The sequence below is a fragment of the Myripristis murdjan genome, chromosome 3, assembly GCF_902150065.1.
Source record: "Myripristis murdjan chromosome 3, fMyrMur1.1, whole genome shotgun sequence".
Lineage (NCBI taxonomy): Eukaryota > Metazoa > Chordata > Actinopteri > Holocentriformes > Holocentridae > Myripristis > Myripristis murdjan.
In genome coordinates, this window is record NC_043982.1 from 32,495,439 (window position 1) to 32,514,530 (window position 19,092).

The 19,092-nt window shown below is 40.9% G+C and overlaps 1 protein-coding gene across 1 annotated transcript in view; it reads left to right on the forward strand.

Annotated features, from left to right (window-relative positions):
* The window catches only part of LOC115354625 (protein kinase C-binding protein NELL1), a 227,583-nt gene that overhangs the window by 78,292 nt on the left and 130,199 nt on the right, over positions 1 to 19,092 (forward strand). The window contains exons 5-10 of the mRNA XM_030045058.1: positions 3,637 to 3,733; positions 10,149 to 10,221; positions 10,824 to 10,906; positions 13,687 to 13,821; positions 16,197 to 16,299; positions 18,633 to 18,706. Coding sequence (XP_029900918.1) covers positions 3,637 to 3,733; positions 10,149 to 10,221; positions 10,824 to 10,906; positions 13,687 to 13,821; positions 16,197 to 16,299; positions 18,633 to 18,706 — 565 coding nt within the window. The remainder of the gene's footprint in view (positions 1 to 3,636; positions 3,734 to 10,148; positions 10,222 to 10,823; positions 10,907 to 13,686; positions 13,822 to 16,196; positions 16,300 to 18,632; positions 18,707 to 19,092) is intronic.

A 19,092-nucleotide genomic window follows, 5' to 3' on the forward strand; every position in this document is an offset into this window, starting at 1 on the left:
TCAACTAGTGGAAAATTGGAAGTGGTCTGGCGTTTAGTGTGGCAGACAGATATTGGCTGAGCAAATAATGAAGGCTGTGATTGAGATTGTTCTTTTGAAGAGAGGCATGAAAGCTGCCAAAGAGCTAAATATTGTGTCTCAATTTTAGAGATGAAAGGCGTAAGTTGTGGAGTTTTCTGACAGCCACTCCTCAAGTTAGACTGACACAACTTTTGATAGTGTTTGTGGCTTAATTTAGTATTATATAGAATTTATTTACTCCGTTTATTTTCTCTTATCAGTGACTTAAAGACAAACTTGGGAAACAGCCAGCCAGTGGCTGAATGCATGACTGCACAAGATTAAATGTAGTTTATCCAATTCAGTCGGTAAATCGGCAGAAAAGGGGCAGCCTGGCAGCTTATTGAGGTGGACTGTCAACAAAATATGTGCTTTGTAGTAAGATGTGGATTTATACTGTCTCTACAATGCAGTGCTTCCACATCTCTAGCTGGCCATAATGCAGCACTTTCCACATCTTAAGGTGCTCTCTTCCCTTCAGCCTCTCCATTCATAAGAATGATGGCCGAGCCGCTCCACACCTGCCTGAATCTTTCTTAAGTATCTAGAAGCATCTAGTATCTGTCTCTCTCTCTCTCCCTCTCTCACACATGGCATACACACTGGTAAAGGTTAAGAGGAGCAGAGTAAAAGTAGAGCAGTGCTGCCCTATTTTACAGGTTAGATGAAGTGATGTGTCTAGTTCATCTCGCTCCACTGTACTGTTCCCTTTCTAATTTACTGTAGTTACTGAGGGATTTGGCAGAACCAGAGCAGTGCTGCTAATTCCATATTAGGATGAATGCACTGTGTGAATGAAATCTGCATCTCCCGATAATAAGTCATCATCAGCAGAGGAACTCATTCAAACAGTTATTGACATAGATGGCTTTGTATCACAGTCTGTTATACTGACATGATTCAAATTTGGGATGACTCTCTGATGAATACTCAATTGTAGTTATTATTCATTGAGTTCTGAAATGTGGCGTTAGAATAGCGCTGTTAGTCGTATGGTTTGCTGTTGACTTGTGTATGTCCTCCATAATTAGCTGTTGATGGCTGCAGCCTGTTGTGTCAGTCCATGTAAATATCCCTGCAAGTGCATTACTATTCTAATTGGCTTTGCTGCTTCCCAATGTTCCCTGTCTGAAATTGCAACCCTCCAGTGCGTGTGAGCTGCTGAGGAGAGGCGAAGGTGAGGGAATGAGAGAAAGACAGAAAAGTTAAGACAAAAAAAAAAAAAAAAAAAAAACGGTAACCACATAAACTCTGCCTTTTCTACTGCAGTGATGGCTTGACCAGCAGGCAGACGTCTAACTAGCGATCAGCATATAGACGTACAGTTATAGTACAAAGCATACACCCACCCGCACATGCACACACACACACACACACACACACACACACACACACATGTACATGTACATACATTAAAGGGCAACACTGGTCATTTTAAAAATGTTAATATTTTTTACAAGGTATGATTAATAGAATTGCAGTTTCAATTGCAGTTAGGTGTTCTGACAATCATGAGTAACAGACACAAAACAATTTTTGTGCTGCATGCTGTTTAGCAATGTTACGCTTGCTTTATTAGACTTCCTGTGGTGTTGCATATCAAAGCAAGAGCTCCCTCTTTACCTCCCTTGCAACAGCATTTCAAAGAAATGCTGTGTGCTTCTCTTTAAACATGATTCATGTTCTGTTTTAAAATGTCCAGTTTCATTCTTCTTTTCATATTTCAACAGCTCAGTGGTGAGTGTCCAGTGAGAAGTGAGAGCAAGGCTGAGCCAGTGGTATTATAATTAAATAAATAAATAAATAAAAGTAAATCAATAAAAATAATTGATCGTGTAGAGTTTGTCAAATTAAGACCATATTTGTCATAGTAATGTACCAGGTCACTTTTTCACAGCTCAATTTGTACCTTGGATTTTAGGGCACAATTTGGTTTGTGTTTGATTCGGTTTATGTTCAGTTTGGGAAAAAAACAAATAAACAAACAAACAAACAAAAGACTCCAAAATCAAAATTGAACCTATACCAAGAATTCAGCACAGGAATTTGAATGGGGCTCCCACCATTGTTCTGTAAAAAGTAGCAGTATTGCAACACAGTGCCTTTGTATGTGGTGGTGAATATTTTACATTTTGTATTGTTGTTCACTGTTCACACTTTGTATAGTGTTCACTGTAATTTTGCATTATGCTGAAGAGAAAAAAAGCTTATCGTTACACAGCTAATTAAAAAAAAAAATGCTGTTTTCCCCTCTGCTGCTCCCTTGCACTGTTCTGTGTGTGCTTGTTTTGAAGAGCAAGAAAAAGCATAAGACCTGGTAATATAAGTGATAAGGAATTTTCCACCCGTCTGACACTCCTGCCATCTGCCATAGCCAGGGGCTCTGAAAGCTGTTACTCCATTTGCTCTGGAAGTGTCTTCTTCCTGTTTTGTGCAGTAAAGCAATCCAACTGCAATCCAATTTCCTTCCAAATGCAACCTGATAACATGCAACATAAAATCCAGTGTAGAGGCCACTAAAGTCTGTCAGTCCTCTCGGTGGTGGCCCCGTTTGCTTGTCTATTAACGTCTCAAAATCCATGTGGAGATGATTTGCTGATGTTAATAAAAATGCAACAGCTTGCAACCTTAAAACACAACTGTATCGTTTTTTTATGATAATAAATATTAACTTCACTTATCAAAATAAAAAGTTGAGTGTATAAGCTATAACAGTCATCATTTTCCATTTCAGTAGACTCAGGGGTTACAGTTTTGCTGTAGGAGCTGATTAGGGCAGGCTCACTGGTGGAATATATGTCTTTCATTGTCTATGTGCCAACTTTGTTTCTTGGGTTATTTCCACTTTTTTGTTTTTCATACTCATTGTCTTTGTGAAAAAGCTTTGTGAGTGCCTTTATATCTCTACAGAGACTAACCAGAAGTAAAAGGGGACTCTGGGAAATATAGTCAAATCTAAAAGATGGTGAGAAATATACATTGTTGTGCTTTAAATGAAGGCTAAACAAAGAAACAAACAAAAAGAAAAAATGCTTGACCTGCAGTCTGTCAGGGCTCATGGTCCTGTAGGTTGGTGCTGAGGAGAAGACCTGAGACATTATTCTCTGACTTCCTCAGGAGACACAGGCCACTCAGAGCTGCCCACTACAGTTTAGCCCACCTTAAGGCAGCATCAATGGAACTGAATGACACTGAGGATGTTTGCCTTGATAATGCCAAAGCCTGTTTGTGTCTGTGTCAGGAGCCAGGCGGTTAATCCAGCCTACATCCCAGGTCCAGATATCAATACCGTGTTAGAGAGCTGTGGGGCGAGTCTGGCTGTCATGCTTGAGGAGAGCAGCCTCTGCTCCACACTATTTCCTATGGGGGTGTGTGGGGGGCAGAGAGAAAGAGAGAGGGGAAGCACAGACATCTACACACTCTGGCTCCTTTCTATTGGATTTACTCTGGTATTCAACCGTATTGGATCAATGTTCATGCCAGACCAGGAAAAAAAGACCTTTGTGTGAATGTGTGTGAGTCTGTGTCGTTATCATAACCAAACATTCTCTTTCTCTTTTTACTTGTTTTTGGCAGGATTTACGAGCGGGTGATAGACCCACCTCAAATGGAGCTTACCCCTGGCATTGGAGTGTGGCTGGGCCAGCATAGCCACAAGCATGGTCTGTTCAAGGTAAGACCCCACAGTTCAAACTCACACACCCTCTCTCACACACTCGAACGTGCTTCTCATCCAAGGTTTCCTTATATATTATAATTGCTCCAGTTTTGCAGCAGACGGTGAGGAGGAAGTGAGCCAAGTGGGAGACACAAGAAAAAAGGACCAAGGGCTTATGGCAGAGCCGCCAAAAGCTCTGCGTACGCTTTGCTTTGTTTATTCCCAAACCCATTACAGTGTCGATTTTAAATAATCACTGCTCATTTTCTCAGGCTACTGCATGTGCTCACAGCAGGGAAGGGACATGGATACAATAACACCAGGACACCCACATATTTGAGATATTCCCACCTCTCCTGCCCACCCACTATGCAATCAATAGGCCTTGTGTTTTTTTTCTATGTAACGTATTGATCGGCCATATAACCCTGCTGTGGAGTAAATTATTCCCCCTCCTGTGCTCTGATGCAATCTCTGTTGCACAACATCTGCCATTGCTCACACATTTCTTCTCCTTCCACCTTCCCTCCCCTCTCATTCCCTCTGTGCAAAGGATTCAAGAAAGTCCTTCTTCTAGAGGAAAGCTCGGGTCTTAAAAGATGCACCTCCATCATCCAGTTCCCCTGCTGTCGGCTCTACACTCTACACTAGGACTCTTGTCTATCTGCCTGACTCCATATGCAGACAGCTCAAAGTATTTGTCAGTGTGGCGATACGATAGCAGCAGAGACAGATGGTGTGGAAGCAGGCAGGCTTGTGTGAAGTGAAGGAGGGAATGAGGATATTTTCTCTTCATGTTTTAGGCTAATTTACACTTCTGAATCAAAGTGTCACCAAAGCTATGCAGTAGAGGTCTATGTCTCGTGTAGCCCTGTGGCGTATGCATACCGCTCTAAAAATATATTTACATTTAGGGTGCAGAAAAACTGCAAGATCTGGGATTGGTCTGTTTGAAAGCTTTGTGATCCTTCCCCCATGGTCATGTTCACAGATTTCCACCCATTGTAAAGACAATGTGGAACTACCCAAAGGGACACGAGTTAAGGAGGTTCACATTGTATTGTATTGTTGTTGCGATCGTGTCATTCTTGCCATGTTCAATCTGCTGTCTTGATCCCTCCCGTACACACTCCCTATCCCCAAAGGAACCACAATGGAAATAAGCCTTATGGCTGTTTTGTGTTATCTTGACATTTCCTTTTACATAAGCACTCTCAGTCCTGGCAGAGTTGGTGTTTGCTTTTTAAAATGAAAGTGTCAAATAAAACCAATAAGTTAATCAAATATGTTCATTTTTGCCACAGCTCATCACAAAATTAAAAAGACTAGATATGTTGAATTTATAGAAATAAATAACCACCACTGTTAGACAGTGGACATTCTCTTACAGAGAATGTAAACATGATTGCTTCAGTTTATTTGTGGTTTGTTAGCATGGAATTAATGAGAAATGTCATCCAGTGTTTCAGCCTTGTGGTAACACCTTGAATCAACCACCTGTTGCCCATTATTGCGTGACTGCTGGCTCAGAAATCACACAATAACGACAATCGCCACATTTATACATTAACAGGAAACCCTGCAGTTGCTGGAGAATATGTACATATTTATTCACTGATAATTTATATCAACACATTGATGAATGTTGTTTAGAAAGTAAATATTGCCCAAAACAATGCATAGTTAAAGGATTTGTGTTTGTTTACCAATCAGATTTGAGTGTCCTTTGACTTCCTGGCCGCAAGTAGGGGGTTGTATGTAACAGAGGGACAGAGAAAGAGTGAGAAAGTCTAAGAGACAGCAAGAGATGAAGAGAGACAGACGGTGAAAGATACCGAAAGAAAAGCATGTGCTCGTGAAACTTTATGTATGTATGTCATTGCTTCCTTTTCACCCTCACAGGGAAAAGGATAAACAGAGTCTATCTAGAGTCCTCTCATGTTGAAAGCCGAGAGGTGAAGTGCAGGTGGGGGAAAAGAGAGAAAAGAATAAAGAGGCAGGTGGCAAGAAAAGGTAAAAACAGCCAAGAGGTAGAAGTAACATTGCAGATGGAGATAGGAGGTGAAATAAAGCAGCAGCAGTAATCTATCCCATTCAGGGCTCAGGAGTGAGATAATGATAAGACGAGCTAACTAGGCCTTTAAATAAAACATATTGAGCACTCACAGTGGCTGGAGACGTTCCCCATTCTCTTACTGCCTCCTCCCGGGAGCCTCTCCATCTGAAGGAGCAACTGTAATAAATTATCTTTATCTAGAATCCATTGTGCCAAGGATGCTGACTCCTCAGGGACACTACAAGCTCTTTGGTACCGGTGCTTTTGTGAAATGCTCGGTGTTTCATGCACCACGGGCTATTAATGATGAGCCTGAGCTATCTTGCATGGACAGTGATCGAAGGTTTAAATGCATTACATAAGGCAGCAAGATGAAGTAACAGTCAGACCTTGATATGAGAGGCTCCGCTTTGAGTTTGCTGATTTATTCATCTGCTGCATTTCTATCTTTGCTCTTCCTCCATCTGTGTCCTTCATCTCTTCCATGGCGGGGGAGGTTCATTGTTATTATGAATTAGTGTTGGAGATGTTAGTTTGTTTATGTTTTGCTCACACTGCTCAGTTGTTTTAGCGTAGCTTCATCCTCATCACCATGTCCAACCTGTGAACAATGGACCAGCATGCTAGCTGTGTCGGCAGTCAGAATTCAAACAAACATGGAAGAAGCAGTGGTCAGTGTGTCGAGTCTTTGAAGTTTATATTGTAAACCACCCCTGCACCCCCACCACCTCCACACACACACACACACACACACACACACAGCCCAAGATGAAAAACAAACAAACAAAAAAAGATTGTTACTGTCCACCAATATGATTGCAACCTTTTTGTTGTGAATCACAATCATTTCTGCTGACTTGTATGTTGAAGAGTTTTCTTTGACAATCTACTATGCCATAAACCAGTGTCCAGTTATCTTTTGGTCACTTCTGACTGTTTTCACTCTCTGTTAACAGTAGGACCTGACCGATACTAATTTTTTAAATGTCCAATACCGATATTAGGGAATGAAAAAAACATTTCCCAATATATTGGCTGATATATACATAAATACCCATTACAGTTCAACGACTATATATGCACACACACACACACACACACACACACACACACAAACCAAACATCTTTTTCTGCATTATGTTCTGTAAAAAAAAAAAGTTTTCATATCAGCACATATTGGACAACATATATGCTGATACCAATATATCTGTGGTAGGCCAGTATCGGCTGATAAAATAAACCGACAGATATATTGGTTAAGCTCTCGTTAACAGCGCAGGGTTTGGAAAAAATCCGAAGCATCCATTAGCAAGCAGAATTGACGGTGAATTGGTGAACGGTGACTTAAGTAGAGTCAATAGTGCTGTGCGTAAATCAGTTGGCGGCCTGGGTTCCAATCCAGACCAAGCCCTCTGCTGCATGTCATCCCCCTTTTCCCATGTTTTTCCTGTTAAATTAAGCAGAAATATCAAAAAAAAAAAAAAAAAGCTTAAAAAAGAAATAATCACACTATCAAGCAGCATACACACATTGTTTTTTGCAGCATGTCAAAACGTTGGCATGGAATGCAGCCTTATATAGTAATGTCAAAGAAGAGCTTTTGCCTGAATAATGCCAGTCAATTAGATCTGCTGCAGACATTGGCAGAGGTGTATGAATGCCTGCATATGTGTGTGGGGGCATGTATGTGAAAGAGACAGACATTTTATGACCTCAGTTTGAATTACCTGCTGATCACTGACAGTGATGTGCGGTCAGGACTCCTACATTACACCACCGGGACAGATATCTTGGATCTCCAGCTTCATTTTTATTCTCAGTAATACTGACAGTCTCCTCTTCACTGTTCACTGTTATATTCTGTGTGTGTGTGTGTGTGTGTGTGTGTGTGTGGGTGGGTGGGTGTGTGTTCTGAATCTATGCTGCAAGCCTATTCACCTCAAGACTGTCTCTCTGTGAAATAGAGGCAGGTGTTGCTTGCACCTGGGCCAGCCAAATGCATTGTAAATGGATTTCACATACACATCCATATATACAGCAGAAAGGAATCAATGCCAACTGTGCTTGAGGTGTCGAATTCTAATTCATCCCTCCAGCATGTTTCAGTACCCAGTTCTGGGGAAAGGTGAAAGCTTAGTACCCTTGTGTATTTCTGTGTGTGCGTGTGTGTGCCTGTGTGTCTCTGCGTGTCTGTGTGCTGCCGTGTTAAGATAAAGATAAGATAACACTTTATTGTCAGTTCACGTGGAAATCTGTCTTTCATCACATGCTCCACAATCATCAGAATAACATAATACAACATAAAAGAACATCTGCAACATAAAAGCTGAAAAAAGACCACATGCACCATTTGTGTATATGTGGGGGGTGGGGGGAACATGATCACTCCTCTGTTAGTTGAGCAGTGTTTTACAGTGAGGAACAAAAGAGTACTCTCACTTATTCTTCCTGCTGTCTATCACCCTAAAGCTCCCAGAGGGCAGGTTTTACAAGTTTGGTTTTTCATAACAGTTGTTTTTTTTTTTTTACAAGACTGGTGCTTATGGTCACTATGACTACATTCACACAGTGGATGAAAGTGATGCAGTGCTGTATTTTCTTTCAGATCTCATCTTTTTGCCTTGATTGAAATCTAAGTCAGGCCAAGCTATTGGACATTTATAACGGGGAGGTGTTAATGTGAGCTAGTGAGCTATTGGACTGCCAGGACCATCCACCTCAGTGGGAGTTTGAGCTTTTACCCTCAGATTGCTGTTTCAGGGCATCTGTTTGCAGGACTGAAAGACTCCAAGTCTCCTGTATCCCAAGTGCTATTGATGTTCGGAATGGTAAACATTGTGGTTACACTTTTGCACATTTATATTTGATATGAATTTCCATTTCCTTGCACTGGTTCTGTGATTTATTGTGTTGATGTTATCTTTTTGTATGCTGTTTTTATGTGAACCCTAGCTGCAAAACAAATGTCCCCCAGTGGGACAATAAAAATAACCTTAGACCTTAACCTTGGAACCTTGAACCTTGGACTGATCACATTCATCTCTGTGTGTTACAAGTATCTGACAGAGCCATCCCAGCAGGGGCACATTTACATCAAGCATGCTGCTGAACAACCAAAAATGTCATTTCCATGATAATCCATCATCACAGTTAATGAAATAATGGTGCAGGAATTCAGTTCTTGCACTGCACCTCAGTGCAAGTCCTGATGGCAGTCCATCAGCTGTTCAGGCAGAGGGCAAGAAGGCAATAAAAAGGCTTTGATTGAAGCATCTTCTCATACCTTTTGTCTCCCTGTGGTTGTTGCTGCAAACGTCCATGTTGACAAATCAATAAATAATGATGCTCTGACAGTGATGTGAGTGTACTCAGTGGGGAAAAAAAAGCATGAATTCTGATCTGAGCGTTCACACAGCTGTCACATCAGCAGGAGTCAGATATCTGATTTAGCTCCACATATGAAGCTGGCCCAAACTGTGCTGAAAATGTCACATTCAGTTTTTTTTTTTGCTGTTTACACTGGCTTAAAAAAATCAGATCTGTGTGACATTTGAGGAAAAAAGATCTAGACCACTTTCTGCTGTCTGTCTGAAAGTAGCCTACAGGACATTGACCTGTTCGCCACCCCTGCAACTCTGGAGCTGGCTTGTCATTCAGAATGACTGACAGACAGTCCATTAAAGGAGAATACCAGTGGGATTTAGAGTTGAAGCCCATTTTATTACTGGCTACTTCTATGTACTTAGAATTTTTTTTTTTTTTTTTTTTTTTAAGTTTTCTTCTTGTATCGTTTTGAAAATACAAATGTTAGGGTGTGAAATCTAGCTTGAAATGACTCACTGCCCTGGTAAGCAAATACTCCTTAAATACAAAAACATGGATGTGACAGTATTGTTTGCAAGGTGTCATCCTTTTTTATTTCCTGGGGGACAGTCTTTTCATTCAGAACTGCCATGAAAACATTTACCCTAGCACATTGAAATAAAGAGAAAACAGAACATTTGACCAAACCAAACAAAGATTTCGTGTTTACTGTGATGGATTATCTAACTATATGTACTTTGTTTTTATATTGTCCAAGAACAAATGGCAGCAAATGACATCTTCTGAAGGAAGAAAAAACAGATACTACAGAGAAACCTGGACGATTCATGCCCTATATATATATATATATATATATATATATATATATATATATGTATGTATATATATATATATAAATATATATATATGTATGTGTGTGTGTGTGTGTGTGTGTGTGTGTGTTTGTGTGTGTGGGGCATAAAATCTCTTTATCAGTCAACTTGTCTGTTATTTCATCAAAATGTTTTAAAAATCATTTTCTGATTTGCACACCTCTTACTGTGTTGCCAGGGCATCATTCAGGATGTGAAGCTCATTTTCGCCCCAAATGGCTACATCACACAGTGTCCCAACCTCAACCGCAGTAAGTATCATGATTACTTGGTCCTTTGTGCTGTGCTAGATGCTGTGACTTATTTACTGTTTTTACCTGGTTCCCATTTTGCTCCTCATTCTCAACCTTGGGAAGAAAAGCGAAAAATCCTGTGTGAGAACCTCTGTAAAATGGATCTCTAATGAGCTATGTATCAGCTGGCGATGACCTCTCCACAGTGATCACAGACAAAGCTCGCCCTTCTCTCTCTTTCTTCCTCACTCCTCCTGTAATTTTCTTTTTGTGGTAATTCAGATTCAGTTCACCTTCCTCCCTCCCTGCCCTCTTTGCTCCATCTGTTTACTGTCAAATAAATGAGGATACAGGGCCACCGTGCTGCCACTGTCTCTGTCACTGATCAATAAGGCATGTAATCACACCTTGTCATTCTATTATTGATACTAATACCAGCCACTAGCCAAAGACAAAGAGAAAGCAGAGATGTGTGAGGCTTCCCTTTCGAGGGTGGGTTTTGTCTCTCATGAGCTGTGTTCTGGTGAGACTAATCATTTTTCTTTATTTCTCTTATCTGTCCTTCCTTCTTCCTGTTTCTCTCCTTCTCTTTTTTTGATGCTTCCTTTTCTTTTGTTGAGCCTGTCCGACCTGCAGTGATTTCCTGAGCCTGGTGCAAGGCATCATGGACCTTCAGGAGCTATTGGCCAAGATGACGCTGAAGGTGAGAATATGAAGCGATGTCGCACATCTAGTAAAACTGCCGGTTTACTGGTGTCATATGGCCCTTTTATCCAGAAAACATAGAAGATAATGATGTTACTTTCTTATATATGTATTATCAAAAAAAAAAAAAAAATCCATTGCAGACACAGATGGAGACAACCGAAGCCTTTGATTTTGTTGCTGTATTCTTGGCAAAGCTTTCTTCTGGCTACTCTTAGTTGGTGTCTCATTTTTGTTTGAATTCCACAAAATAAAGCAAAAAATTACAGTTGCTGGAAAATAAGAACACAATAGTCATGCGACTTCTTTCGAAAATATCTTTACCTTCTCATTTATTAATGTGACCAAGGCTTTAATTTGATTTGAGCAGCACAGTAAACAAAATCACTCCCATAAAATCAAATTTCATCATTGTAATTTAATATATTTGATCATATATCTATATAAATAGAGAAAAAAGAATGACTATAAAAAAGCTCTTAAAGTCAGTACTGCTGCTGCATATGTGCTAGTAAGGATGATGATTGTCATTTTGATGAAAATGATCTGGAAAATAACCTGGAAATGTGTGCATTTTTGGGTAATACAGATGTGTGCATGCATGCACAAACACACACACACACACACACACACACACACACACACACACACACACACACAAAGGTGTCAGTAAATGGCAGCTATATTGGCATGACAAGAGGGTAACAGGTGCCCTGCATCTTGTACCTGAGCCCCAGGGGAGTGTTTGCACCATTTATAAGACTAAGTGTGTGCACATCTGTGGGTGTGGGTGTATGTGTGTCCCTGTGCATGAGTGAGTGGGACAATTTGGTTGGAGTGAATGAAGCAAGGACATCTCAGCGGGCAAGTGAGCTATAGAATAATTTTCAGTGTAAATAAGGGTGAAATGAAGAACATTACCCTACTGCTGTGTCAACGCCTCTGCCTTCAGTTGAATACACACCGACCTATTGCCGTCTGACCTCACTGCTCATACGATTCACAGCGGGAAGGATGCAGTCATTTCCAGCAATAAATGGCCCTCTCCCTTCATGTGGGATTTTGTGCAAGGTGAATAATTGCTTGGTCTGGACTGCATGATATGGAGTGTCAGGGGGACTGAGGTGAGACTAAGCCTAAAGTGTGGATGGATTACAGTGGTGGCATTGTGCATATGTGTGTGTGAGAGTGAGACACAGAGACAGAAAGAGAAATTGTCATTATGGCTGTTTTTGCCCGAGCATTGGTTTCATACACAGTGAGTCATGCTGTGATAAAACATCTGAATATGGCAGCTGGGAGCATAGCAACCCTATTCCTCCACTGTCAAGGTGCACACATTTGCAGACACATCCTCTTAAACACATCCTCTGCAACAAGGGTGGGACATACATCCCAGATCAAGATCACCACCAAAACTGTAGTAGTTGACCTTGACCCAAGAAGTATCTGTCCAAATGTCATGGAAATATTTTTTTTTACATTCCCTGCTGACAAGCAAACAAACAGGGGCAAGCATACAGAGACTAAACATGTCTAAATCATAATCTCCTTGGTGGAGGTTATAAATGCCTACAATTTTCTTTCATTTCATCTTTCTGTCCTATCTCCCCTACTTCTCTCATGCGTCTCTCTGCCTTGTGTGTAAACCATAGGAGATACATGCCTATTAGCCTCTGAGTCCTTTGTGTAGTAGCACTGTGCCATTTGATGCGTGTGCTGTACAGGCAAGGTATTCCTCTGTCGTGCCTCGAGGCGGCCTCCCAGCCTTTGAAATTGAATTTCAAACATTTTGTTTAGGCGTTTGACAGGACATATCTCCACTGCTCACAGCTCGAACAGTTCACCAGCCAGCCGGGATTCCTCTAAGTGAAATAAAAAGCCTCAGTGACATGCAGCATTTTTTTTTTCTTTTTTTTTTCTTTTTTTTTACTGAGAACTCTCTATCATTTAGCAGCGAGCCCTCTCTTTCTGACACTGTATCCCGAACAGGTCTCAGTGGAACAAAAGGGGGCATAGGCAGAGCAGGAGAGCAGCCTTGACTGTCTTCACGGTTGCCTGGTTTGTTAAATCTTGCTTTGATTCTTGCCCCAGGAAGTGGACCTGTGCAGCTTACATCAATGGGACTTCTGTGAAGTCTCACCCTGCCCTTCAAATGATTGTTTGTGTTAGGGGCAGTGCTTATCTTTTGCAGACGTGTCTGTGTGTGTATGCATGGGTGGGAGATCAGGCCAGTCTGTCATGCCTCTTCAGATTATAGCCTGAGGTCCCAACTATGAGCTGAATAACTATCACATACAGTATTATTCCATTTCCCTGCTAATGAGTGGGATCTCAAGGGACCACCTGTCTGTGAGGAAATGCCCAGGGCACACTAAGGGTGGCGGGGTGGGGGCCTAACCTGCATGCATGCTTTGACTTGCGATTCAGTGTTGTGATTGTGATGCCATATTCTGTGTATACAATAGCACTTATGGGGGACTCACTTGCTAGTAAACAGGCTCATGTTGTGAAAGGCTATGATCCAAAAGAGAACCATCTGTCTTCATTTGAAAATAATAAAAAAAATAAATTTAAAAAAAAAATAACTGATTGCAAATCCTAAATCATAACTGATACCTAAGGATTGAGGTTTTTCAATCTAGTAACACAGACGGAGCAGAGCTGAAACCGGAGCCTCTGTTAAACCGTAAATTGGCAGTAAGACAGTAAAAGAGGACAAGCATGTTTATTGACCTAATGGTACTCATAAGGCTCATCCATATTGTATTTATACAGTTGAACTATGCTGAGTCCAGGCTGACCCAGCTGGAAGGCTGTCACTGTGAGAGGACCTGCAGTGCCAATGGCCTGGTCTACCGGGACAAGGAGCTGTGGGTGGAGCCAGAGAACTGCCGGAACTGTGCCTGTAAGGTGGGTGGCGTCAACCCCCCCTCCCAGCCTCTCTCCTCCTATGTCTAACTTTCCTCCCCGTCTCCCGCTGTCCTCTTTGCTGTTTCTGCTGGTTGTCCACCTTAAAACCATTTAACACTTTCATTCATCTTAATCCACCCCTGCCCACTCTTTTAACTTTTGTGTTGCACCTGCTGACCATAGAAACCCATGCATTTACAGTTACAAATAGGCAATTTTCACGACTTAGTGCTGTCTCCTGCACTTGATGGGGCCACTATGAAAAAGCTTACTCTTATTCTCAGTCAATATGGCTCCGTTCACTGTTTTTATCTTTTCAGGATTTTTAACCCCCGATAAAAAGCAAGTTTAACAGGGTTAATACAGTGAATAGCAGAGAAATTAAGTGTAATGTTTACTGTTTACAGAAATTGTGATTAAATTTGATTGATTAAATTTGCATCTTATCAAAACCAGCAGAACGTAACACTAGCTTTCAGACCACAGTTTTTGATTGCAAAATAAGTCTCCTCTCAGTCCATCTCTGGGGACAGTGTAGCCTTCAGTGTCAGTGTCTAGGTATTTGACTTCCATATTTTGCCTTAGGCAGCCGTTTTATTGTATTAGGCCTTTTGCTCTCTGTGTGCCTGGACCACATGTGAATGTTACCACGTATTACGAAGAAGAAGTAATATTTATTGGATATTGTTGAAGCCTGGCCCCTTTGTGGCCATGAACAAGCACTTATTGGCAAGCGTGAAAGCTGTATTTCCAGGCCTGTGTCCTTCTTCATAAAAGTGTAGTCTCTGGTAAAATACACCATGTTCTTACAATGGATTTAAGGTGCATTTAACCTTAAAGTATTCAGTGTCACATAGTTCAGCACCGCATCCCCAAACCTTCCTTGGCCTATTGAGGTGAATGGAGGCTATATGGGGCTCTACATCACTGTGAATTTGGGGTTTTATGGTCAAACATTGTTGTTGTAAAAAATCCACTCTACCAAGTGTTGTGGGAGCATCTGAATAAAGAAATCATTGCACTCATTGTTAATTTTTCTGCAAAAAAACTTCGGTTTTCAATTGTAGCATGCACTCTCAGTGGATAAACACTAAACTGGACGTTCAACGACAAAATCAACAAAGATGGTGGTGGTCTTGTTGCATAGGATAATAAGGTGAATAAAATAGCAGTTGACAGTGTACTTGACAGGGACCCATTTATTGTTTGGAGGTGTATTTTATTATTTCCATGTATAACTGGACAATATTATGTCACATTGCAAATGTGTGCACCACTGAAAATAAGGGTAAACATCAGGTTTTGGTGTCAGCAAGAGCTTATTTCTAGAGTTGCCATCTTTTGAGAGAAATTGGTTATGCCTGAATTCTAATGAATGAAGTGATAACATTTCATCACAAAATAACTCTGGGAACACATTCAACATCACAGACTGATGATATATAACAGTGTGGGAGGATCTGTGGGTGGACTTTTCCTTTAATGCAAAGCCACTAACCTCTGTTTCCTCAGCACGGAACACACAGCCTCACATCACACTTCCCTCTTTCCCTGCCCCCGCATCCTCTTTGCCTGCCCCCTGCCCACCCCTTAATAACAGCCCCTAATAAGCCTTCCTGCCTCCTCTTATACATGGGAGCCAGACTTTTAAATGTGTTGAATCAGGCCATCCAAGTCCAAGGGGAATTAGACTTGCTGCATCATTGCACATCAAGCACAGGGTGGAGTTTAGCCAGTCTGATTTGCTCCTGTGGACATGCCATTAACTGATAACCAGGGTGTCCTGGGGGAATCATTTCGATGACTCATGAAATGAAGTGGTGCACGCAGAGAGAGATATCAAGCACCTGAACGAAGGCAGTCCTTCAGGGTCTGAATAACTACCTGCTATCACCAGGCCTCTCACTTTCAGCATATGCCATCCATGATTTTATAACAAATTTGTTATTAGATTCCATGATAGTAGAAATGATATTCATTTATAGATATAAAAATTTTCAGAGTTAAGTATTTAAATGGTATTTTAAACACAGTATTTGGGGCTCTGGGTCACCCATGCAGAACATGAATGCAGTCCTTGTATTGTGAGATGTTATCGTAATTGGTTGTGTTAACAGGTTGTGGTAAAGGTAACAAGGTAGTTAACTGTTCTGTGGTGATGGCAGAAACAGAGCAGTGTGTCTTACAATTACAGATATTACATTCCATGAACGCCTGTGCAAATTGAGCCACATGGGAATGTAGATGACGTATGTTTAGTGTGGATTTTTCATCCCAGTCTTGTTGGCAGTGCCATAGGCACATATGTTCACACTGGGTGCTGGAGCTTTCTCTCTGATGTATCCATGTTTTTAGTAAAAATTTTGTTTTTACAGAATGGTGTAGTGGAGTGTCGCAGAATTTTCTGTCCTCCGGCAAACTGCTCAGAGGACTTACTGCCTGTACATGTTGATGGAACCTGCTGTAAGAAATGCAGACGTAAGTATTGCCTTCCAAATTTAGATGAAGCAAATGGTATCACAAATATTCAGAGCTAAACCTTTGAAATTTCTCATGCTAATGTACAAAATCTTTGATAACACAAAGTCATCAGACAGAGGCTATGTGGTTGATTTCACGTTTTTGAGGGCACCATTGAAATGTATGGACATTATTACTACCTGATTTATACCTCTGCTCGATACTACGCATGTGTGTGTGCACGCTCTACCAAAGAGGGGTAAGGAAGAGGAAGGAGCTGCTATTCCAGTCATACAGATATTAGCCATTCATACTGTGGGCAAAAATCTATGACTTTTGATAAATTCAGTAACCTGTAGTGGTATAACAATATTGCACATTATTTATAGTAAAAGCAAAAACTGAAAAATTTTAATACTGAATACAGCAGAAAAGTTTAAGTTACATCCTTTTCATACATAGACACAGGACGCAGTTTCACGCTAAAACTAGACTATAGTCTTATTTTACCAGACTTTGAAACACCATACCTCAATATACTGCACCCAGAAAAAAAAAGGTGTAAAATGACCATAATGTATTTTCCTTGTTAACTAACCCCCCCAGCCCCCCACCCGCCATCAATATGCTAGTCTGTCTGACTCATTGACCCTTTATCTGACTGTGGTTTGTACAAGTTACAATCTATGGGCCCTGCCACGGCTCTGAAATATCAGCAACCTAACTGTGCCATGTATTAATAAAGCTATGGCACTATCCGTGGTGCTGAAGTAGCAGATGCATTTGTAATTGCACCTTTTTTCATGCCTTTCTTGCCTTTCTCTTGGTGTCTTGGTGGATCTACAATGTTCTCTCAACTATATACTATAAATACTCATTTTTTACTATATTGTAGCCTATATACTCTAGAGTAGTGCCACCTCCATGATCAAAGAAACAAATAGGAACGTGTAGTCAAGGACGAGCAAGAAGATCATGGAGACATATAATATTCCTTTAATATTTCTATGATCATTCAGTAGTGTCTGTGCTGCTGAAAATGCACCCCAGACCAAGCCACTTCTACAACAAAACATTTTAGGAGAGACATAACAACAGATTTAGATTTAATCATAGATGTTTAGTGTAACCTGTGAGTGCGGGAGGTACTGTGACTGAGAAAATTAACCTGCACTGACCACACCTGGCTCAGCCGCTACAGTTACATAATTCGAGGTAAGTTTATACCATCAAAATGAACGTGTGTTTTGAAAAACAAGCATTATTAAAATGCTACATGTCCATATCCAGGAAAAGAATAGGTCTTCACAGAATATGTATTAAGCCCAATAACAGCTCTACAGCTCTTTTAGCAAAATTATAATCACAATAATCAAAAATTACACTAGGTCTTTATGATAGAATTAGAAATGTCACAGTTATGGTTATAGTTAAAGAAGTGATGATAAAAGTACTTACCAGGTAAACAGTCTTGCTTCCTTCCCATCTCTGCTGGGCAAGATGTACAGATCAGCAGACACAGAGGTCTCATACATATTGCTGACATGCTACTAGACTGTGAGACTGCAAGACTGACTAGATCTGTTTCAGACTGTTTATCATAGTTTTCTGATGTCCCTGCAAGCTAAAATGGAAGGATCAATCCTGATACGTTGTGAGTGGGTCTAGAAACTGTTCACAGTTCCACAGACAACTGTGTTTCTCTTGCTGGATTGCAGAAACATTAAATCCCTCAAGGATAGTGTCTTTGAATAATTCCAGACCCCCCTCCACCACCACCACCGCCACTACCATCACCCCCCCCCCCCACACACACACACAAACACACACACACACACACACACACACACACACACACACAGGGACACACACAGACACACACATCCGCTCTCTCCCTCCTCCTCCACCTCCCCTGTGAACATCAGAGCTCTGGCACAGAAGAGGGAGCAGCGCTCCAAACTTGTGACTGGGAGCTCCACAGTCCTGCACCCTGGAGAGGAGAAAAGCAGGACTTCATATCATATGCTTCATTTTCTATTTCTGCTTTATCACCAGAGGAATATGCAGAAGGGTCTCCTCTGTTGTATTCTTAATGTGGTGTTACATTTTTTCTGCTCTTATGCACACTAGCCAAGCACAACTTTGTTTCTAAGAGATTAAATTATGCAGAACTTCAGGCTGGAAACTTTTTTGCAGGCAGTCTCAAATGCATTTTGGTGTTTTGATTATTGTTGAAATTACCATAAAAAACTAAAATTAACTGAAGCATAATTCTATTAATGGCATTGCAGGATCACTATACTTGCATTATTTGACCACCGCTGATGCAGTGATGTTTTTGTTTTCTGCAGCTAAATGCACCTACATGGGACAAACTTTCTCTGAAGGCCAGCGCTTTTTGTCTAGGAGCTGCAGGGAATGCAAGGTAACACTTATGCTTTTATGAGAACACCATCGTATATCCTACAGTGTTTAGTCTTCACTCAAAGTAGTCCAACCACCATACATCGCTTATAGTCCCTACCAGTGTAAATGTACAATGACTCTGCGTGGTGTACTGGTCTGTGTGTTATTCAATTAGCCAGCAGGCCTTATTAGTTTTCTGTCCCTCCCCAATCTGTTCAATCTGACTTTCTTCTTCTCTCTAATGGTGAGATAGCAAGGTAATTAGAATAACTTATGAACACAGTAACACAAAGAGCTGATTCAAATTGGAGCTTCATCACCGTGTGGATCATAATTAAAGTCATTATTCCAGTCCAGCATGGAAAAGAGGTGAGCTTTCTTCACTAAGAAGTCATTTATCTTTAA